General features: G+C 40.7%; 1 protein-coding gene across 1 annotated transcript in view; it reads left to right on the top strand.

Annotated features, from left to right (window-relative positions):
- LOC147678561 (extracellular calcium-sensing receptor-like) overlaps window positions 1-25,155 on the top strand; it is a 126,194-nt gene that overhangs the window by 83,347 nt on the left and 17,692 nt on the right. The window contains exon 6 of the mRNA XM_086945693.1: window positions 25,012-25,135. Within this exon, the coding sequence (XP_086801819.1) occupies window positions 25,012-25,135 (124 nt within the window). The remainder of the gene's footprint in view (window positions 1-25,011; window positions 25,136-25,155) is intronic.

The following is a 25,155-nucleotide window of genomic DNA, read 5'->3' as shown; positions in this document are numbered from 1 at the left end:
GCGTTGTAACGGTGTACGTTGTAATAGTTGCGTTGTAACGGTTGTTTCCCGTTTAGCAGTGCTGAGGGTGTGGTCAGTATTGGTCGAGACTCTGAGAGTGATCCTGTGGACGATGGTGATTCCTCCTCCTGCTTCATTGGTGCAGGCCATCCGGGTGATCTTAGCATTCTGGGAGGCAATGGCTATGTTGGGTGCCGAGGTGGGGTTCAGCCAGGTCTCCGTTAGGAAGGCTACATCTGGGGAGGTTGAGTTGAGTAGGTCCCAGAGTTCAACGGCGTGTTTGCGGGTGGAGGGGGTGTCGAAAAGGATTCATCTGAGGTATTTGCGTTCTTTCCTGGTTGGCAGCATGGTGGGGCGATGCTTATGAAGCTGCAGTTCTGGCAGGTGAAAGGTCCGTGGGTGCGATTCGGGGCGGCCAGGAAGCAGGTGTGTGATCGTCTGGTGTTGAGTGAGGGAGGGTTCTTGCATCGTAGCAGTGTCGGGATTTGTGGCATTTGCGGGGTCTTGCCTTAGGTGCGCCAGTGGTGCGGCCACGGGCGGCCTTCATATGAGGGGATGTGGGAGGGAGGAGCAGCTGGGAGGCGGGAGCGGGCGGCAAATGGGATTGCAGGGGGGCGAGGCAGCGGGGACGCGGCAGCAGGAAGTAACGGGCGGGGGCCGTGGAAGAACTGGGTACAGGAAGGAAAAACAAGTTTAGGCAAGAAAACATGTCCGGGCATAGAGGAATAAAAACAAGTCTTGGCAAGAAAGCAAGTACAGGCACAGAGGAATACAAATAAATATGGGCACGAAAGCAAGTACAGGCACAGAGGAATAAAAACAAGTCTGGGCAAGAAAGCAAGTTAGGCACAGGGGAATAAAAACGAGGCTGGGCAAGAAAGCAAGTTAGGCACAACGAAAAATACAAAATTATGCAAAAACAGTGCAGGCAGAGCCGTTCAGCAGCGTGGGGAGCGACCTGCCTGCGAGCAGGGTCGGAGGAACAGCAGAGCAGGTTCCTTGGTGACCATGAAGTGTTTTTTGCCAATGAAAGGGACATGGCCCAGCCCAGCCTTGGCCAGCCGTGGACAGGAGCAGGTGGGCTCACACATGGTGCGTCCCATGCTGCGGGAGTCTCCCTGGTGCTTGGTAGCATTGGGAGGAGCTGGCTCCACCTCCCAATGCTGAGTGCTTCTGGGGGAACGAGTTCCAAAACAGAGACAATGGAAAGCGCATTGCGGGCTGAGTCTTTCTGGTTCAAGTGTCCTCAGTAATCTACCAGTAAACCAAGCAGCATTCCAATTACATGGTTAACTGTTCATAGACAGTACAAGGGGCCCATGCTAGTTCCCTCAGGGGGCTCCGTGTACTCTGCCGGGCCCCCAGTAGGGCTTGCACCCCAGGATTTGCAGGATACCGAGGCAGAGCAGCGAAGCTCACCAAGTCAGGACCACCACAGTACAGGCAGCAACAGCGATTAGGTCCCCCGCCAGGCTACACTGTCTTTCACTGGCTCCAGAGCGCCAGATACCCACTACCTCCATGCGCCCGCTCCGTCCAAGCAGCACTGCCCTTCCGGCCACCAGTGTTGACCACTAGCCCGCTGGCCACAAGTCCCGGGAATAGTCTGCACCACAGGCTGCCACCCCAGGAAGCTCACTGGTGTGCTAATTTACACACACAATCACTAATACACCCACACAACCACTTATATATGCATTAACACGTCCATTCAAGTACTCACATATTCGTTCACTCACCAATACAGCAATTCACGCAGACACATACTCTCCAATACTGTCACTCACAAACCAACTCACATAAACAATTTCCTACTGTAAAAGCCACTTACTTACCCATACAGCACACTTACAAACCATTTTCACTCATGCAGCCTTTCAGACACTCACTTACTCACCCAATCACTCATCCACACACCCAAACATCCAGTCTCTCACCAATACAGCCAATCACACAGCCACACACTCACCAACAAAGCTACTCACACACCCACACACCCACTTATACACCCATACAGCCATGAACCATATAGCCTCTCACACACCAACTCATACATAGATACATACAACCACACATATATATCATGAAAATAGTATCCCTCATTAATAGTACACCTTGTATATTAATTAAACGTCTGTAGTAGCTTTGTATATATTTTTAACACTCATACCTTCTTAGAAAACATTTACACTCACAGGATGATGTCATCAGTGATGTCATGTGAGATCTCATCAGTGATGTCATCAGTGATGTCACTGACCATGTCATGAGTGAGGTAACATTTAAGGTCATAAGCAATGCTTGTTTGGGCATAAGTTATAGTTAGCTCAGGTAACTATAACTGCTGAATGTCTTTGGTTTTGTATGATGGAAATCTGAGCCTAACTATGAAGTCCCTGTAGCCTTTGCTTTTTTCAGTGTACAAAGATATACATAGCGTTGTTTCGTTTCGTCTTGGGAATTCCTTTCCTTTGAAAAAAAACGGGCACGGACCACAGCGTTGTGCAGAAGTATTTTTTATTCCTCCAGGACCTCTACAGCAATGACGCGGTTCAGCCCGCCTCGGGCCTTAATCACAAGGGATCTATTCTTCAATTTCAAACTTTATTGCAACGTAGTATGGCATGATGCATTATTTTTGTACATATAAAAGCAGATTGCTCTTTATGAAATAATCGGCACAAGGAGGAAAGTTGGATCAATAGATTAAATTGACCAGCGTGTTAATATTGCAACAACATTCAATATTAATAAAAGAGGATTATCTCTAATTCCAGACCTGTTGCCAGTATACTGAGAAGGGACTATGCCGTTAAAGGCCAACAAGGTTGTCATACCGCTTTGCTTTAAAACTGTCTTAAACATGGTTTATATACAAAAAATGAGAAAAAATGCTTACGAAAGTTTAAAAGTCATGAAAGTGATAAAAATGGTGTAAGAATGACACATTGTCCACTAATCAAGCGCTATAAATTGCATATTACAAAATGTCTGTCATGTTAACCAAATTATTATAGTGTAGTTCCTATATTCCCAATAGGCTCTGTGCATTTGAATAATATATCCTATAGATTAGACGTAGGACTGAGGTCAACTAGGTCTCTATCGAATATACTAAACTTAATAGTGAGTGCCAGCTAGCTCAGAGGTCACTAGAAACTTTCTCGAATTCACAAGAAGGGATTTGTTTCTGACAATCGCATAAACATGACAACTTTGTTTCCCAAGAATAAGAAATATATCCCTCAGAGTCGCGGAAACAATAGATAAGTATTTCACTCAGTCAATTGTGCATGCTTCGTTTCAACAGAGTTTCTAGAGAAATAGAGAGAAAAGCGTTTTCAGTAAAAGGGTTTATTGAACAGTCTTCTTTCTCGTACAAGAGAAGTGAACTGCTACAATCATTAAGCCGACTGCCAAGTATTATGCGTACAGCGAGAATAGTATTATAGAAGAATAGTGTAAAAGAATTGTATGGTTTCTAAGGGATCACTGAAATTATATCTACTACCAAAATATCGAGTTCCCAAAATATCGATGACAAAATATTGAGGGACATAATATCGACTTTCTATCTTCACTAAGGTAAGTACAAAAATATCGACTTTAAAATATCGAGTGTTAAAAATATAGACTGTCAAAATATCGATTTTTTAATGTCTTTAAAATAAGTTTAAACTATTATAATATTACATATATTTAATATAAACATTGTTAAAATTATTAAATAAATGTAACATTATTACATAATTAATGTAAATTTAGAAATTAATAATAATAATACATATATATATATAAATACATGTTATTAATAAAACATATAGAATATTTTTACCGTGGCATAGCAAAAGGTTTAAATTTAATGTAACCACTCCAGTGGGTGCTACATTACAGAGATCGTTGGATAGCGTAGGGGAAAAAATTACTATTCCCACTCCAGTGGGTGCTACAGTAGAGAAAGCGTACGCCTGTACCCCAAAAACCCAAAACTGACCCTGAACCCTAAAAATATCCCTGTACCCCAAAAACCCAAAACTGACCCTGAACCCTAAAAATACCCCTTTACCAAAAAACCCAAAACTGACCCTGAACCCTAAAAATACCCCTTTACCCAAAAACTGAAAACTGACCCTGAACCCTAAAAATACCCCTTTACCCAAAAGCTGAAAACTGACCCTGAACCCTAAAAATACCCCTTTACCCAAAAACTGAAAACTGACCCTGAACCCTAAAAATACCCCTTTACACAAAAACTGAAAACTGACCCTGAACCCTAAAAATACCCCTTTACCCAAGAACTGAAAACTAACCCTGAACCCTAAAAATACCCCTTTACCCAAAAACTGAAAACTGACCCTGAACCCTATAAACACACAACCCGCTACAGAAAATAAATTAAAAACAATTAATTATTTATCAATTATTTATTTTAAATTAATTACCAATTATATTTTAAATATTTACCAATTATTATTTAATTAACAATTAGATTAAATTTACATAATTAATTAATTATAATTAAATTGCTTCCCACCCTATTCCCCTATAAACACACAACCCGCTACAGAAAATAAATTACTAAAAATTAATCATTTATCAATTAATCATTTTTAATTAATTAACTATTATATTTTAATTAATTACCAATTATTATTTAAGTAACAATTACATTAAATTTTCATAATTAATTATTTATAATTAAATTACTTCCCACCCTATTCCCCTATAAACCCACAACCCGCTACAGATTTATATTACTCAAATATTATTAAATATTAATAACTTACCTTATTTTCGATATTTTTGTTGTCTATATTTTTTCTAGTCTATATTATGTCTAGTCTATATTTTTGATTCGATATTTTGGCTATTCTAGTCGATATTAGTCGATATTTTTGTTGTCTATATTTTGTCTAGTCTATATTTTGTCCAGTCTATATTTTTTACTCGATATTTTGTCCAATCGATATTTTGGACTCGATATTATGTCTGTTTACTGTTTCTAAGCCATATAAAAATACATACATAAATAACATTGACTAAAAATACTCAACTGGTGCTTCTAAATACGCCTACCCCAATGTATCTAACCTAAGTCTATTACACGGGAAGAAGTAAGTATTGTGTAGCTTAGGTTTAGTTGTTTTTGCTAAGAATCTACCATAGCTTTCTCTAGGCTCTAATCAGCTCCATACCTTAGTTAGAATGAAGGAGGTCGGGTATCTTAGTCTCAGGACTTGATTTCCCAACAACCAGAAAATGGGAGCTTGGAAACACTTGAGCTGGATTCTTGGCGAGAGAAAGGCAGCTTCTTGATCAGTGCGCCAGCTGGAGGGTCGGCTTCCTTCGGCACTTGCTGCAGCGAGCTGCGTCGGGCAAGAAGATAGTCGAACTGCTCCGAACCACCGTAGTTTGCCATAGCAAGTGAAGGTATATTTATACCTTGAAAGTGTTTAGGAATGCCATAGATTGACGTAAAGTCAGGCATATGAATGTCAGGAAAGAACCCCTAGGGAACAGTTGTTCTTTGCAAAGTACATGAGTTCTTGGACAAATCAATATTCAAGGAAGGGGAAGTTCCCTACCTGCTTAAGCCGATTTTCCAAGAAATCGTTGTGACGTTTGGTACGGGTGGAAGTAGCCTTGCCTGTATTTGGGTCGCATGGGCTATGCCTAAATAAGGGATTGATTTCTATGCCTATATGAGGACAATGTGAATTGTACCTATATAAGAGCATGAATTGGGAAAATTCACTTGGAGCTCTAAACGCCACACAACACCCACTCCACTTTCTTATGTACGACATTACTAAGTTCTAAACACATTAAAACATATCTAAACATGATGTGTTAATACCCACCCAAAATACATAAAAAATGCATTGGTTCTGGTTGTACACGAAAAGCATTAGTGCTGTACGCATTTAAAGTCATGTTTTATTCAAAGCATATAGTTTGACATTTTGAAATGGTAACCAAATGAATCACGAAAATACATTTATGAAATGGCTCTTAATTACAGAAAAAAAAGTCGAGACCATTCCATGGCAGATTATAAAACTGTTTGAATGTGGACAAGGTCAAATATTGTCTCTTGGAAGTTTTTCAAAGAATTCTAGTTCTCTATGAACAGTTCTACTATGAGCAGATTACTTTGTGCCAAAAAAATAAAAAATATTAATTTCGAAAAATAAAAGCTTGATCATAGAAAAAAGAAAGTTCCAAAGTTAGAAACTAGTTTTGAAAAAAATGAAGGTTGAATTCGCAGTCTCTCAGAACACTGTGTGCCAGTTCAAAAGTCAGTGTTATTGGTTGGAGAAAACAACAAATCTTCTAAGTCTGAAAATAATTTGTCTACAAATGTAGGTGAAAGTTGGATTACCTCGTTAAGAAGATTAATTGCACAAATACGTGAATCATCGCCGTCAGCATTGATCGCGTTAGCAACGTTCAAATTGGATACCTATGTCCTGCTTTCCTCTCGTACCTCACTATCAGCATTTTGAATCTGTGAGATCTCAATGAATGCCGTCATCAGAATTGGTAGCCGATGGGGACAACACTGCGCATGGGCCTTTACCGGGTCCAGCAAAGCATCAACATCCGTTGGCATGACTGATGGGAGTGTGAGACAGATGTCTAACACATATTCTTCTCCACATAACAGGCTTCGTAGAACAGGTAAAATGCAATCTTGCCAGATTGGTCTGAATGACATAAACCATGTGGTATTTAGTTCTCTAAAATGAGTTAATCCCAAAATTTGAACTATGCGCTCACGACACTTCATCGCCAGAAGAGTACTATTTTCCATGGATATCGCTGGTGATTTGGCTTGCCATATCAGAGCGAAAGTAGCAAAAATAGTATACCTTCTGCGAGTCCCAAAACGAGAGGCAGTCCGCCAAATAAAGAGTGCATGAAATTTGGAAAAAATCCTAGGACTGCTTCAAAAGGTGCTAGCAGTCCTGAAAAAAATCTTAAATACATGTACAATACCACTCTTATCAGACATGTTTAAGATACGACCTAACATTTCTGAGAAATGTACAGGGCAGTTTGCAGTTAATAGGGCATGTATCTCTGCAGAAGTCCTTGCAACTTGCAGATCATAGGTTTCTTTGGCCGAGATCAATGGCACAGTTTTTTGTAAAAGAATGGCTTTCATTCTGCTCAAAGTATCAATTCGTATAGAAGAGATGTTCAGTGAAGGCCAAAGTGGCGACTCGCAGTCTGTCTTGGTTTTTGGAAACAATACTTGCATACAGCAAGTGACCCTGGCTGACACAGTTAGGAGATAAGCTAAACCTGGCACATGCCACAGCCGCTGTGATCATTCAACATAATGTAACTTCCGTTAGAAAGTTGCCTAAAAATTGGACCAATCACTGCAGCTGGTGAATCTTGCAGATTGCAGGATAAATTATTAGAGGAACCATCGCAGGCCCCAATTAAGTTTATACCCTGACACAGGAGAGAATCTCTTAGTGCGTTTTCACAATTATTACCACTAAGAAACACTTCTTTCCCCCTACTCCAACATCTGTGTGTGTAAGGTAATTCTCAGGATGTCTTTATGTGTTCTTTATCCAAATTTTCATATAGGCCTGCTGGTATATGTTTTAAGCAATACTGAAAATGGAAAATTGTAACAGGCAGAGTGATTGTACTGTGTATTATCCATTCAATGGCTGCTTTTTCAGCAACTGTAAATGGCAATCTTTCCAGGTTTTCAATGCTCAGCACCGTATAGTCTGCTCCCCTCTGTGCCAATTTGATTTGTTCATCTGTGGGATTAAAATCAGAAAACAGTGACGTTGTTTTGATTAAATGCCAAGGCACATAACCTGAATGAAGGTTTTGTAACGTCCAGCCTAATAGCATTATAGAACGCAATTACGACTGACCATGTTGCAACATGACCAAGAGCTGTTCCATTATGTCTATAGCAGAGGATACTATGCTGTCCAAAGAATATATCCTGGATGACAGAGTTGTTAACCCATTGTCAACTACAGAGAGAGATTCCTCTAAAATAATATGATCAATTTCTCGTATTCATTCTGTAGTCTTTGCTTGCGTAATCTTGCATGCATCATTATATAGGGCATAGATACCGGCGTATATAAAACATTTATGACACGGTTTTTTAGGTCCTTGTATGAAGTCCCTTAGGTCAGTGCCATCTTTAAGTAAAGATAAGTGTGGTTTTACTTCCTTCAGTGTAGACTTGTGTAGATACTCAAGGCATAGTTTCCCTACACTGTATGATGTTACTATCCCTGGATGCTGTCTTTGAAATTATCTTGGATCTGGCCAAGTGTTAGACCTGGCACCATTGGCACGTGTTTCATCTGAGAAACAATAATCTCCGACTCTTCAGGGCTGGAAACAATACAAAGGAACTCACTCAGAACTAGAACACATATTACTAAGTTGCAACACAGAATGGAAATCAAAAAACCGTGACATAACACAGCACGGGTGGAAACCAATGGGCATTCGAAAATATCACTGGCTCTGTGACGGACCTGAGAAGCAGGCCTACCTGACAAAAAACCCATTGTAAATCACATTAGGAAAATTAAGTGGTGCAACAAGGTGTCAAATGTACACTCCAAGTTGGTTGTGTACTGAAAAATTACACCATGAACCATACAACAAACTAATAGTGTGGAAGATTGTGAGATATTGTGTCACCAAAAGGGATCCCAGAGGAGTGGGGATTAAGGAAAAGAGAAAAACCTGGTGCTCATCACGCGGTAGACACATACCTCAGGTCACAATGGACAGTGTGTATAATCTAAAGTTGATAAGAAAAATACAAAATGTAGGAAGGGTGGAGAAAAGAAATGTATAAACAAAAAATCAATAAACGAGTGATGTTAACAGAGGCAGAAGTCAGATGAGATACATCTGACCTGAGTCTAAATATGAGGCGTTGATGGACATGGTGTAATAACTCACCCCTGAACCGAAATAATTCCAACCTGGTTGGGTTCAAAGCAAATTCAATGGAGAGTGATTAATAATCATCAGGCAAATTCAAACAGCTGGAAAAGAAGGGGAGGAGAATAATAATAAATGACTGGCCAAGGAAGTAATTATTTTATTAATAAATGGAAGAAGGCAGGGTAGGAGACCTGGGTTCAGTCAAATGAAAAATGCAGGCACCAGGAGTGTAAAATGCACCCATCACTACACAATATGTATACGAATGATTCCAGTACCAAAAATATGACCTACCCGTGGGGGTCCAAAGTCACAAAGCATTCAAATAGGAATGCAGTGCGTAGTTCCAGAGTGGGTGGAGAGAAAACCCTGATAGCAATAAGAGAAGACAAACAAGTATTTGTCTGCCTTATGTTTGTAACTAGATTCTAGTCTTACTCGTTCAAGCCTGCAGCCGCCCGCCCCATCGGCTTAATATTATACACACTACTATTCTTTTTCAGGCTACGATGGACACGCACACGTGTTAGCCCATACCGGACTGAATTATTCTCCGGTCTTTACGTAAGTGCACTCCTCTGCTTACAGCCACAGAGCACTGCCACAGTGTGTTTATGTCCAATTTTGACATGGTGTTTGCTTTGATTTTGCACTCAGGTTTCTTTTGATTGAAATATTCTGCCCTGACGACCCCGTATTGGCTTTGTAGACGTACACTGACATATTGATGGTGAGGCCAATGGTATTGTTATTACCAGCCCTAGACGTCACATGCCATTTCCGCATATTGGGTTTAACTGACTGTACTCTCTCTTTGTTTTTGTTTTTTATGAACAGACCTTATCGTACTCTCCAATTATCCTGCCTATATAAATGCCTATTGACATTTGCCTTCACTATCTTGGCGAGCCCCATGCTGTTTCTCCTATCCTTGAATTTTCAATACATTTTTAAATACTTTTTTGTCTTCTCTTATGGCTATCGGGGTTTTCTCTCCACCCACTCTGGAACTACACTCTGAATTCCTATTTGAATGCTTTGTCACTTTGGACCCCCACGGGTAGGTCATATTCTTGGTACTGGCATCAATCGTATTAATGTTGTGTAGTGATGGGTGCGTTTTAGACTCCTGGTGGCTGCTTTTTTCATATGATTGAACCCAGGTCTCCTACCCCGCCTTCTTCCATTCTGTGTTGCACCTTAGTAATATGTGTACTATTTCTGAGTGAGTTCCTTTGTATTGTTTCCAGCCCTGAAGAGTCAGAGATTATTGTTTCTCAGACGAAACACGTGTCGGCTGGTTGTTCTCTGCGCCAACACACATTAGAAGAACAGAGGAAATCACAAATGGATTGTGTTTTGTTGTTGTCTCGTATACTAATACATGTTGTATTACATTGATTGTATGTGTGCACAGGACTGTTGAAATTGTTAAATGTGGTTGGTCTACAATCACAAGTAAGGGGTTTATAGGGTCACCCCTTTCCTGTCAGCACCATTAGGATTTAGAACTGTGTCGGACTGAATACTGTAAACCTTGCAGAGCACCATCCACTCCTCTATACTAAAACCCTAGCTCCTCGCACCATGCTATTTCATTGTAGACAGGCCTTTCTTGACAAACTGTTATTTGGGTCTCAAGAGGTACAAGTTCCATGGCTTTATTGCATAGTCCTTCTTTTCGCACTGCAGATTCTTCAAAGGTGATGAGTTTCTTAGTTTGAACCTCTTGGATAGTAGCCAGATTCGGGCGTCTGCTACATCTTTGGAGTCCACTTGGCCTACTACTTATGATCGGCCACATGATGTGGTTTGACCAGGTCGATGGACACGAACCTGTTCTCCTTTTTACCAGCAAGGGGTGGCAGTAAGACTGTTCCTGATCCATGGATGGTTATGACAGGTACTGGTTGTCTGTAAGAGGGCCCGAATTCCTTCTTGTCCACGATCTTTTCTCTGACTAGATCCCCAAGCTTTGGAATCCAGACAGGTCTTGCTGGGACGGATAGTTTCTCTTCCGTGGTTGTTGGCTTCAGGAGTACGTTACTTTGTCTGGATCTTATTTCATTTAAGTCCTGCAAAACAGTCAAATGATCTTCGATATGAAAGGGTTTTTGTTCTACCACTGAAGTGTGACAATCGAGGTCCGGCACAATCATTCTAGTTCCAAAAAGGATTACATATGGAGTGATACCCCCTAGAGAACTTCTTGGCAGATTATTAAGACGACATTGGACACTTCTTAGATGTTTGACGCACCCATCGCCAGAGCCTAATACCCTAGCTGTTATAGATTGCTTTAAGTCCCATTTTTTTCTCTCCACTACCGAATTTCCCTCAGGATGGAATGGACTAGAATACCGCAATGCAATGTCCATATTGACCATGGCCTCTTTGTAAGCTCAAGAGCTAAACGCAGGACCCTGGTCAGAATATAGCGTGCCGACTGCGTATCTGCCGATAAAGACTCACAAATCTTTTGTAACAGTTCGGGCGTCAGCCGAGTGCTGAGGCCACATCTAAATTAATCTTGTCTTAATATTTATGGGATTGCATCTGCCATAGGGATGTCTGCGTGTAGAAAGTCTAATGCTGTCTCACAATGGTGTCTGTACTGGGCTGGCTACACTGTAGTCAGGTATCTGGCGGCAGTCTGCTATGATGGTCACTTGGCTACTAGATTCAAGCTAACCTGGATGATGAGGAGTGATGCCCCATAACCAGTCCCAGGATTCTTGTTTCTGGTTCAGGGAGGACTTGACTTTGCAGTTCGGGGAGGACATTTCCCATGAGGAACGGGGTCAAGACTAATTTGAATATGGCTGGGTCCAAACTGGGGTGGGGTGGTGAGCAGAAGAACAATGGATTAAACCCAGATCTTTGCAACTTGGGGTGAATTTTGCATTATTCAGCATTCTGCCCATCATTTGTTCCTTTTGCTTCCATTCCTCTTAGGCAGAGTTCTTATAAGATGAATTCTTTACCTTGTTGACGGAGCACGGCACCTCGTTTTGTGAAGGTAAGACACGGGAGGAGTTTGATCGCTGTTCTCAAATTGTCTTACTCGAGTCAAACTCTGCTCTAATTTTCCATTGCAGCCTTTATCTTGTATCGCAGCAACCTCCCACAGTTTAATAATACACATTTCAAACTAGTTGTGGGACCCCTGATAACTCAGCTACAGCTTCCAACTTCATACTTATATCTCGAAAGTTACAATATGGTGTATGTGTGTTTTCATTGGACAGATGCCTTGTTTATTCATGAGGCTGTACCACTCCACATGGGACCTTCTTCTTGCCTTTTCAACCCTGAGTCTGAGCTTACTATGCTCGGTTTGATGGCCTGTTCTACTGCAGTCTATTTCTATACACAAATATCCTAGCCACTACTGCAGATTATCTGAACGTTTGGTCCAACCTATTTATACTTTACAGGATCTTTTTCGATTGGCTGCCAGGGGTTTTCTCCTTTTGAAGCAGGTCAGAACATTCTGTACACGTTTCAACGTATCTGCCCCTTTTCTGAATTGACTGGCCTAGAATCAAGTCCATATTTATCCCTCTAGCCGCATTGCTGTGAGTCAAATATTAAAGTTGCTAGTTCATCGTAATAACTATATCCAGCTGGAGGGTGAAAAACATTCTTCTATTATCTTATTTACTATTTGTATTTAGATTAGCTCACCTCTCCCTTCCCTCCCTTTCTTTTATAGCCTCTGTAGAAGAGTCCCAAGCTCATGTTTGGGCTGCCTGAGTCCTATAATCATTCCAAGATTATTCTTGCCCTAAGGCCTGGTTGCTGATGGGGACAGTATGGTCTCAGTGAGAGACTACAGGTATTTGCCCATATCCTCTGTTGCTTTATTCACACATGATTATCTTAATTTATTTTCTTATCTTTAATAGATGCCATATCACACTGGGGCACTTCTTTAACATCAGTGCTTGAAGCATTTTTCTGCTCTTATTTGTATATAGTATTCATTGTTTTTATATCCACTCAATTGGGTATCTTACTTGTATTTAATGCACTTTGGGGTTTTTCAAGGACTTTCGGTGCTTTCTTCTTGGTGTTGAAGGACTCTGAAGGCTCGTTGTCAGTATGTTCTTCTTCCCTTAATCCTCTTGTCTCTGTATTGAGCTTTTATTTGTACGTTGGAACTATATATATTTCAGACCCTGTTTTTGAAACTGATGTGAGTTATCTGCATCATCAATTGTTCAGAATGGATGGCCTATGCAACTACATATGCATTCCATATAGTGCCAGATGAAAGTTGCATACATTCATCGAAGTGTGTTCTGTGTTACCGAAACGCACGTTGGAGCAATCTTATTGGATTATTTGTTTTTCCTGTGTGTATATATTATTTTGATTTATGATCTAAACTAAAAAATAAGGAAAACTTTGAGTCTCATGTAAGTTTTTCACGGTTGTCAAAGAAAATATTGGGCAAGCGATAACATAATAGAAATGTTATGATTTTAATGTCTGAAATGCATGTTTTTTTTCTGCCAGTATGAGTGGGTGTGAGTGCCTTGGATTCTTCTGAGGATCTTTTTAGTTTCTGAACGTGTAGTGAGTTTACATTATTCCTGTATATATATTTTGGTTTATATGATTTTGTGATATTGATAAATGCAAAATGTCACATTAATACATATTATGTAAATAAACTATAAGTAGACTTGGTCTGATCTATGGTCCTTCCAACCTTAGGATTTATTTCTTTTTTGAATTATGTGGAGAAGGTAGTGCTTTGTTTGTTTGTAAAGGTTTTCTTCCACTGGGTTTCTCTCCTTATTTAGTTTTCATGGGCCTCTCCATTGTCCTGAGCTTTTCTTTATTCTCAGGTACTATTACCAAAAACCCTTTAGGTGTTGATTCCTTGATGAATTTGTTAATGGATAAAAATGCAAGTTTCAAGAATAGGATTTCTACCATGTTGAGGAGTGAGTCAATGATTTGTGAAGGCAGAACTTCTTAAATGGGTCTGGAAGGTAGCTTGTCAGATCAACATTAGAATTTTTGTTAAAGTACTCTGCAAGTCTGCACCTTCTATCAAAGGTGTTTAGGTCTTTTGTCATGTTGGCCATATTATGGTCATTAGGTACAGGACAGAAAAAGAGGTCTTTGCTCAAGAGTTTCAATTCCCCTGTTGATATGAGCCCCTCAGTTAAGTCAATAACTGGGTCTAATGTCTGGAAGGGTTGTTGTTGGCTGATGCAATGCAATCTTGTTTATCTTTTAAACCCTCTGTTTTTTGTGCCATTTACTCACAGGACTTACACTGACAAGGACATTTCCAAAAATAGAATGTTTTATGAAGTGGTGAGTTGGAAGAAGAGGTATATGAAATCTTAAAAAGTTCTCTTTTTTGGTTTTGTAGATTTAATTTCATAAGCATTCCTGGCTGGCAGTCATCATTTTTTACTTCTGCAATCCTCTGAAGTATGTGTGCCATTTCAGAGTCACTTTTTGTTTTCTTTATAAGTTCTAGTTCTTTTGAAAGCTTGGTTTTAAGCATCTGCATTTTTTGAATGGTTACTTTAAGAGATGCAATAAAATATTCTGTGAAACACACCATTCACAGTTAGTTACTTCAAAAAGTTGCTTAAACTTTATCTCTAACACCATGGGAAAGATTTTATAGATTTGTAAATATACTATTGTATATTGCCATTAGGGGTGTGAGGCAAACTCTGCTCTGCCGGGTATAATTTGCAAAGTTTAAACCACTCCATGCTCTGCTTGGAGGGTGGAGTTTCCTTACATAACTCCACCAACTGCAGGCGGAGTGTAGTTTTCTCGCTATTCCCCCTAGCTGCTGTGCTGGGGGAGCAAACTGTGCTGAAAAGTTGGGAATCCCACAGGAGTCGGCACTCAAGCATCCCAGAGGCCTGTGCAGGCAGCCAGAGCTGATGTGTGAGATTCATTGATGCATCCAACTGCCATTTCATCACCAAGGCTCCCTTCACATCTTTTTTCTCTGTCTCCTTTGTCCCTCAGCATTTATTGCATCCAGAAGCCCCTGCCTAGTGCCTAATCCACCCTAGCACTCGATTTGCTGATGCGATCGCTCCGATGGGCTATAAACCTTTGGGTTGGTTTTTGGCAGCCCTGCACTAGCAGCCATTGTTCACCCAATACCTGCTCTTTTCTCTTGCACTTGCTGTGTCTTCCATCCACCTGTATGCAGACAACACATACAACAAACTGCAGAACACCACCCACCTGCTCTTGAACAACCAGCATGGATGATACTACCCAGCATGGCACTGGAGGAGGCTAACTTAAGGAGTCACCCCAGTGCCATAACTTTCCATTTCTCCTTTTTGGTTTTCCGCTCAGGCACACCGTTTCATGTTTAATAGCTGGCTTTGTGCAACAGGATCCCTGCTGCTGTTGTGTGCAAGCTCCTCTCTTTTCATGTTCAGCAGTAGAGTAGACTGGATCAGTGCACCTTATTTCTTCCTCCAGAGTATTTACAGGTAAAGTTTGAGACGCTTATACGAGGAGTGACCCATATATAATGTGTCTCAAACTGAGGCTTGGAGTGCTGGAAGTCTGCTTCTAGTCAGGGAAAAGATGCTGAATTTTAATTTGCTGCGACATGCATCAGAAACAGGCCCAGACGCAAGGGGGATCTCGGGCAGTTTGCCTGGATCACACGATTCAACAGAAATAGCATTGATAAAGAGGCTGATGATTGTGGGTCAAAGGTAGCACTTCATCATAATATATATTTCACGGTAAGGGTGCGTGTGAGGTGGTTGGAGTAAAAGGCAGGGCTGCACAGGTTAGCGCTCTATTGCCTTCTGAGCTGTATAAGGGTTAACATCTTTTGGCCCAATATCTGCTACACTGCCTCTACAAAATAGTGAGCCTGCATATATCTTGCTCTGGAAATCTTGCTATCATTTTCAAAGAAAAGGAGCCCAGAGCATCAATCGTTGGTAGCGCCAAAGCCTTACTCAACCTGTCTGTGGAACTCCATGGAGTTTTTCGACAGCTCCATGGAATTCTGCGGAGTGCAACTCCACGAGCTCCACCCAGGCCTAATTGGTACTTACTGATTTTCGCCTGGATGAACAGTGCATATCTAGGATGTAGATTTGTTCTTGACATAGTGATTGCTACTGGCTTGAGTGTCAGAACCAAGCTCGCTTTAACCTGTTGGCCACAGTGCAAATTCCGCTGCGGTGCGAGCAAATTAATGAGTGGGTGGGGTTCGGACGGCCCCGGCCATCCACCGCACACGCCCACTGTGACCGTGTCACTGTGTGGCCATCCGACACATGGAATGGGTTACGAAGAAAAACTAAGTTATATATTTGGCCCCGGATATTTTTCAGTGACATCGCGATTACACGTGAAGACACGAGGCAAGAGGAATGCTGTGATTGTCTGGCTACAACTTGAACAGAATGTTGCAGCTGCTATTTTATCAATTGGGGAATAGTTCCCGGGCCTGAGAATTTCTGTGAAAGCTGACATAATGGATCTATGTGGAGGTACTCTGACCCTATGTTTGAGAAAACGGGGTGTTAGTGACACAAGATATGTGTTCAAAATATATTTTGTAATCACACGCGATATTTGCAACAACACATCGATCATCAGCACGGCCCCCCTGAACCGTTGTGGGGAAGTTGTGACTATCGACGCGTATATATATATATATATATATATATATATATATATATATATATATATATATATATATATATATATATATATATATATATATATGCACACTTGCCATCAGCTTTACTTACACACTTACACACCCATTGCTATACAATCTTGCACCCAGTGACTCACCCATTCAGAAACTCATACACTCACTGACAGTTGCACTGTGCGATTCACACACCCACTTACAGACATAGCCAGAGTCACACACTAACTCACAGAACCACTTAGAGACGTATGCACACAGATACATGCACTGGCTCACAAACTCACTGAGACAGAAAGACTTACTCAGACATTGATGCAACAACTAAGAGACAAACTGATAGAGTGATGCACCCACTGACAGACACATTGAGAGAGTGAGACACTGATTCACAGACCCAGTCAGACACTGATGCAGCAATTCTCATACTAACTCAGAGACTGCCACACCCAGTGAGAGACCCACTCAGAGACTCATGGTGGTACTTATAGACCCACTGAGAGACTGATGCACTCACTTAGAGACCTACTCAGAGAGTTAGACACTGACTCAGATATGCACTCAGACACTGATGCACCCTCTCACAGACTCACTCAGACAGTGGCACACTCATTCAGAAACCCACTAAGACACTAATGCACCTACTCTGAGATTCTCTAAGTTACTGAGGCAACCACTCATAGACTGACTCAAACACTGATGAGTCCACTCAGCGACCTACTATGACAGTGATGCACTGACTCAGAGATACACTGATAGACTGTTGCACAGACTCACAGTCCCACTAAGACACTCATGCACTCTCTCAAAGAACAACTCATAGACTCATGCATGCACCCTTTAAACAGAGCCACTCATGCATCCACTCACATATCTTCTTAGTCATACACTCACTTAAGTGTTCATGCTCACCTATTGAAATTGTTATTAATCTACTCATTTACCCAGTCAGACACATGCATCTACTTCCAGACCCTGTCAGAGATTGAGACACAGATTCACAGACACTGATGCACCCATTCACTGACCAACTCAGAGAGTCATGTACTCAGTGACACCCTCACTCAAAGACAGAAATGCACACTGACAGACTTACTAGTAGAGTCACACACCCAGTCAGACAGTCATGCAGCAACTCTCGGAACCACTCAAACATTCACACACCCATTCTCAGGCCTAATGAGAAACTGATGCATCCACTCACAGATTCACTCAGAGTCTTATGCACTCACTCAGACACTCAGTCATATTCTCATGCACTCACTGAAAACCTAATACAGACACTTACACACTCATTAACTGCCCCATTGCTATTGTCACACACTTACTCACAGAATCACTCATATACTGATACACTCACTATGAGACATACTAAGAGACTCATGCGTGTTTCTACAGACCCTGTCGGAGACTAAGACACCCACTGACAGACCCACTGAGATACTGACGCTCCCACTGATAGGCCCCCTCAGAGACTGGCACACCCACTGAAAGACAGATTAGTCTTATGAAAGAGTCAATGAGACTCATATAGTCAAACCCAGACCCATTCAGAGACTCATATTCTCACTGACAGACCCAGTCACACACTTATACATAGACTCAAAGTTCCTACTCAGACCCTCATGCAACCATTAAAAACCCCTATAAGAGTCTGATTATCCCACCCACAGTCCCACTCAGGTACTTTTGCATCCACTCACAGACCCACTAATGTATCGACCTCACAGACCCTCAAGCACCCAGTCAGAAACTTAGTGACAGTTATGTACCCAGTTACAGAACTCACTTAAACACTCATTCATGCTGTCAGAGAGGAACACATAGACTTATACATGTTTTTTTGGTTATTCATAAAGTGATGTATGCAGTGTGATAATTAGAATCAAGTATATGGTTAAAAACAATTAGTGTGCTAGTGGTTATTGAGTGTCTGCTTTGTTTTGTGTTTTTGCAGCATATTTGTGATCATCACTACTGACATAACAGATTTTAAAACTGCTTTGTTTGACAAATCAATGCAAAAAGAGAAGTTAAATCAATATTTTACTACACACCTAGAGACAAACTTTATCTAAAATATGTCTTTATATGTCTTTTATACTTTGTGAAAAAACACACTCTTCATGACTACTGACATCATCGTGACTACCGAAATCTCTGCAAAAATTGTACAAACAGTTTCCTTAAAAAATCATTACACGTAACCAACTTTTAAGATCATATTACTAAAGAATGAGTGTCGAAGATCTATTTAAATATGTCTATACATGTGTTTCACACTTTTGCAAGAACATGCGCCCTTCACAATTAGTGACATCATCCTGGTGCCTGGCCTCATTGTGAACATGAAAAAGACCAGGTAAAACTGTTTTCTTGAAAAATCATTACATTAATACAACTTTTAAGAGCATATTACTAAACAAATAGTGTCAAATAGTGATTAAAATATGTCTATATATGTGCTTCAGGGTTTTGCAAAAACACACCCTCCTTGCTGTGCTGCAGCAGCGATTGTGAAGAAGTTGTGATGATAAAGAAATTGGGAAGTGAGTTGTGCAATCGGAGGAAGAACATTACACAGTCTGTCATATTCAGGGTGAACTGTGTGATGTCCTTTTTTTGCCCTTCATCCTCATCCTGGCTTGTGAAGGACAAAAAAAAAATTTCAATAACAAACTCTCACTTTGGAAGTTTGTTTTTGAACAACAAAACATTTGTTAAAAGTTTGGTTGATGGCAATCAAAACCGACCTACCAATGTAAACCTCTGCCTAACCCCAGGTAACAATGGTACAGAGATTTGTGTTGAAAAATGTGTACTAATTCAAAGCAGTACAAAATTATATTGATGTTAAGAGGATAACAATACAATTCCCAAACCAATTTGGGAAAAAACAAGAAATTATGAATGATAAACTTAACACCAAAGTGATTAAAATGGCTTATGGAAAGAAGAGACATGGATTTTAAAACGTTAAAGGAAAATGTATGAAATATACCTGTATATAAAAATGGAGATGAAAACGTCACTGTAGAGATCTTACTAAATACAAAGTCAGCTCAGGCTAAACATTACTTTACCTACACAGTTAATACAGCTTTTGGCAATATTTCACTGCGAGAATATATTTTGCTGTGATACATAGGGTTAAATAATTGATAACTGGCCTTACAAAAGGTTAATGATTGTCGTGATGTGGTTGACTGTGTGAATATAAAGACTATAGTGATAATTCTGATGCTTCTTATTGTTGTTTATTTTAAAGCTTCATATACCTTAACTTTATATTCTGTCAATCTTGAAAATATTTTGTCAGTTCATTCTTTCAATGTATGCAGCTACTGCTATCTGATTGTTCCTGATTGCCAGTTGGTATTAGCTATTGTCAGCAAAAGAGGATTTACTTCTCTCAAAAACATATTAAATAGAAATTATCTCCAAATTTGAACCTCAGAAATGAGCACAACAGCATTTATATTTACTTTTGATTGTAATACAATGAGCCTCTGTGCTTTGTGTTAATGGTAAAATATGAGTGTTAGAAATTGGGTTTCTGGTTGGCAGAGGTAGGCACCCTGTACAACCAGGAACCACAATCCTAGTTTTTTTTTATTTGGGAAAAAACCAGCAATATCAATTTCTTCTTAAAATACATAATTCATATTACTGGTTCTTACATATTATTCCTAATACGTATTATTGAATAAACTTAATTAGAACATCACACAGTTAATAATTCATGATAATGAGTGTTCTAAATAACTAAAAAATATTTAAATACTTAGTCATAATGCATTTTCAAATGTCAAATAATCCTAAATATTTATTCATAATATGTCTCAATATATATCTTTGGCCACACTATAAATATTGAAATTTTGGATTATTAAAATATTATACACAGCAGCTCTTTACTCTAAACCCGACGCCCTCTGCCAGCTAGACCAAATTTTGCCAAACGCTTAATAGCACCTACTCTCCTTTCTTAGAGAAACTCATGGTGATACACTTTATCCGTCTTATTACGCCAATGATTCATAGTTGGTATTTTAATGAAAGATGCTATAAAACAAAGCTAATTCAATTCGGTAGACATTATCATCATCAACATCATCATAAAACTTTATTCAGTTTTACACTATGAAAACCATAAAAGTCACAATATATACACAACTTGTAAAAAGTGGTACATTTAAAAAAGTTTACAATTCATGATCATAAAACAAAAAATGTTGCGGAGAAAATGTGGCGTGTACAATGAGTACGTTTCAATACATGAAAAAGAAGACACCAAGAGACATGCCTTAAAGCTACGAGTACCACCTCCCCTTGAAATAACTAATATTCCAAGCAGGCCCTGGTTCTCACCAAAGATTTCAAATAGCCTACAATGAAGATTATACAGTCTGGTCTCAACAACTGCAAATACAAACTTGCTGGGCGAACTTGGTTAAAGTTAAGCCTCTTTAGTAGGGGGAGTAAAAAGTGTCTCCGAGGTACTTCATAATATTTACAGAGGAACATAGAGTGTAGGAGATCCTGAGGACACAGATTGTCGCAGCCACATGGTACTAACACCTGTCCTCTGCCACACCCTTTCAGAACGGCAATTAGGAGATGAAAACAATCAAGGCAAAACCTAGGCAATAAAAGCGCTCATAGGTGGACAATGTTCCCAAAAGGTATGGCTCGGTGAGCGGATGAGCTTTTAGAGTCAAAAACTTTTCAGACGCTAGGTTTACATAATTCCTGTTCATCTATTTCTAGCTTCCTTGTACAAATAAATGCTTTCATTAGCAGTTCCACATCCTTTTTTATTATGGTTAAAGGTTTTAAAAAGAGTTCCGGGCGACTCAACTCTGTAAAGCGACCTTAAACATACTTCAGCCATGGAATTCTGGAGATATGTTCCAGAGACATACAATCCGTTAGAATCTGCTGAGTAAGCTTTAGTTCTTTGTTTGGCCAACACTTAAGCCAAAACTTTAGAGGACGCAAAGCCACAGTATCACATAAAAAAGGGGCCCCCAGTACTTCATGAGGTATCAGGTTCGATAGAATGGTTGGCATTCCCAGCAAGCGCTTAAAAAAGTTATTATCTATCACCTGCAGCACATCTGCTGTGGTGTACCCCCAGACTTCGCTGCCATAGCATGCAGTTGACACACCCTTGTCCTAATAAATGTTCAGCATGGCAGCAACTGGACGCTTGCCCATTTCAGCACCAACGCTGAAAATAGGGGTAGTTATTCAGGTAAGCTCCCCCTTTTTTCTGAGAATAAGAGTCCCCCACATCAGGCAATCATCAAACATGACCTCCACTGAACCTACAGAGAAGGAATACTTTTTTGTGGGACTAGCCCCTACCTGCAAGATATAGGATTTAGCATTATTGATCGCTAAATCACGGAACCCCATAAAGTTCAGGAAAGCATCCAATAAAGATTGAAGTCCTCGCTATCAGGACGGAGTCATCCGCATATAGGAGGACTGGGAGACCCAGGTGACCCACTTGCGGAAAATCAACCCCCGCGGATACCAGCGCTCCTTCAAGATCATTAATGTATAAATTAAACAGGAAGGGTGCCAAAATACCACCCTGCCTTACCCCTCTTTCAATATTAAATTCCCTAGAAACCCTGAGATCCTGTGCATATCTAATGTTTGCCTTAGTGTCCCTATGTAGATCCATCAGAAAGTCCACGATAGGGGGCTCCACCCCCATGGCCCGCATGGACTGCAAAAGTTTGACCCGGTTTACACAATCAAACGCGGACGATGTCCATGAAGGCCATGTAGATCGTGCTTGGGCAGGCCATAGTGTATTTGCCAAGGGTCAAGTAAAGTTTTATACGTTGGGCCACCGTGGACCTCCCTGCACGGAACCTATATTGGGTATCAGCAATGATATTGCGCTCCTCTGCCCATAAAGATAATCCTTGCAGTAGTACCCCTCCCACCACTTTAGCTACAGAGTCAATGAGAGAGATAGGCTGGTAACAGTGCGTACTATTTCGGTCCCCCTTCTTGAACACTGGCACAATGGTAGAGATGGCCCAGGATTCAGGGCTACTGTCCCTGGTGGCTGCATTAAATACAGCCACCAGGATCAGAGCCCAGAAGGGTAGATCTGATTTGTAGAGGTCCGGCGGAATTCCGTCCGGTCCGGGTCGGACATATTTGTGATCTTTGGGTCACCACTGGGGTGGGTATTAAAATATCCCAACACCATCATGGGGTGTAAGTAGATAGTCAAATTATGAGCACCTGCTGGGATGCCAAAAAGGGCTCCCATTGGATCTGGTGGAATCATTCATCCTAGTCATAGTAGTTCACCGCACACACTAAATGATCCTGTGCTCACCCTCTGGTAGCTCGGCACAGAGATGTCAAGCATAACTTAAGAGGCAATATATAAAGTATTTGTGCAACCCTTCAAACAATAACACATTGAAAACACCAGAAAAGATTCCGCACTAGGTAAGAAACGTATGAGAAATTCTTATGAGTAGGTCAAGACAAAAGTACAAAAATTAAATAAGTAGAACTGGAATTAGGAATTTTTAAATAACAAACTGAAATGTAGCGCTTAAAAGCATGATTATATATCAGCATGACTGCAGTGGAGCACGGATCATATACAGGGACTAGCCTTGGCCTACTGCAAAGTAACTTGTTTGCATCAATGTTGAAGATGAGATAAAAGGAGCAAAGAGGTGATGCGTCGTCAGGAATGTGTATATGAAGGCAGCGCAAAGTTGAAGATGTATCAGAAATGGAGTCAATGCTCCCTACAGTTGGCAATGTGATGATCCTCACAAGAGCAGCAATGCATCATAGAGATTTGCCTGTTCTGTGTGGCACAATGGTGTTGATGCATGGATTTTCACTGGAGCAGCACTTAAAATCCACTTCCATGGGCCTAGTACTGGATTAGTACCAATTGGCAGGGCGAGACTCACAGATGGCATAGTCCACGTGCTGTAGCAGGTGAGATCAATTTTATGTCCCTGAAACTTCAATCAGGGGGCAAGCCCTGGAGTCCATCTGGTTCTGGATTCAAGTGATAGGGGGTCCAGCCTTTCTCACCCAGGCAAGGAGGCAGCAGGTCAGCCCAGCAAACAAACACCACTTCCAGAGCAGCAATACAGCAGAGTGGCAGCCTTTCAGTATCAGAGCAGTCCTTTTTTTGTACTTGTATATAGCGCAAACTTGACCCGAAGGTATTAGAGCGCTTTACATGAGCATCCGTTGCATTACACAAGGACACATTCATTTTTGTTAGGCACAGGAAGATTAAGTGATTTGCCCAGAATCACAAGATATTGACCATATTTGCTAATACTCGAATCCGGTTCTTCCAAATTTGAGATCGGTCACCCTAGCCTTTTGGCTACATCCTCTTCCTGGTAGAGAATCCACAGGTCCAGAAATGTACTGAAGTGGTAGGGTCAGAAGTGTATTCCTTATACATAGTGGTGCCTTTGAAGTGGGGGAAACTTCAAAGGGCAACTTTGAAAGGCACAGGGCTAAAAGCTGAAAAATTACCTCTTTCTAAAAGTTGCATTTTTAAAACATAGTAATGGTAAATTTGACTTTAACAGTAAAGAGGATTTATCATTCCCATTAAGAGGTATTAAATATGATAGTTCTACTCCCGCTCAATCAGTAATGTCAGCTTATTAAGTTCAATAAGGGAACCCCCAATGTTATCCTTTGAGGGGGGTAAATCTCACAGTAGTGAAAAATAAATGTGGGTGTTTTCACCACAAGAACATTCAAAACATAAAAGTTAATATCCTACATTTTGATTACACAGCACCCTGCCCTGTGGGCTAACCTACGGCCTACCTAAGAAGTGACGTATACGTAACAGCGGATTAGGACTTGGGGGTTATAAATGCCAAGTCGACATGGCAGTATAGACTGCACACAGAGGCTCTGCAGTGGCTGGCCTGAGACATGTTTAAAAGGGCTACTTGAGTGGGTGCATGTCCACTAGCAGCATTTAATTTACAGGTCATGGGCACAGTTAGTGCTCTCTACCTAGGACTTAAAGATAAATTAGATATTCCAATTATGGATGTCAGTTAAACCCTGTTTAGGCAAGTGAGCGCATGCACTATAGCACAGGTTAGCAGTAGTAAAGAGCAACAAAAAGAATTCATCCAATTTGTAGGAAAGGTGGCCAAACATTTGGGGGAGACCACCCTACATTTAAAGTTCTAGCAATGAGTAATTGATGGCCTCCTTGGCAGATGGGATGCCAAGTGCATATTTGGTAAATTTTGTTTATTACAATGAAAATGTTTGTGCACTCTCTTTTCCTATTGCTGTGTTCTACTCACGATATCTTTGATTATCTATTGCAGGTCCCTATTTCTGTGTGCAGTCAAAGCTGTCTTCCTGGTTTCAGGAAATCAGTGATAGAAGGAGAGCCAGTCTGCTGTTTCCAGTGCATTAGGTGCCCTCAGGGAGAAATATCAAATACAACTGGTGAGTGGCTATGTTGGGAA

Source organism: Lissotriton vulgaris, chromosome 12, assembly GCF_964263255.1.
Source record: "Lissotriton vulgaris chromosome 12, aLisVul1.2, whole genome shotgun sequence".
NCBI lineage: Eukaryota > Metazoa > Chordata > Amphibia > Caudata > Salamandridae > Lissotriton > Lissotriton vulgaris.
This window is presented reverse-complemented; position numbering and strand designations above follow the sequence as displayed.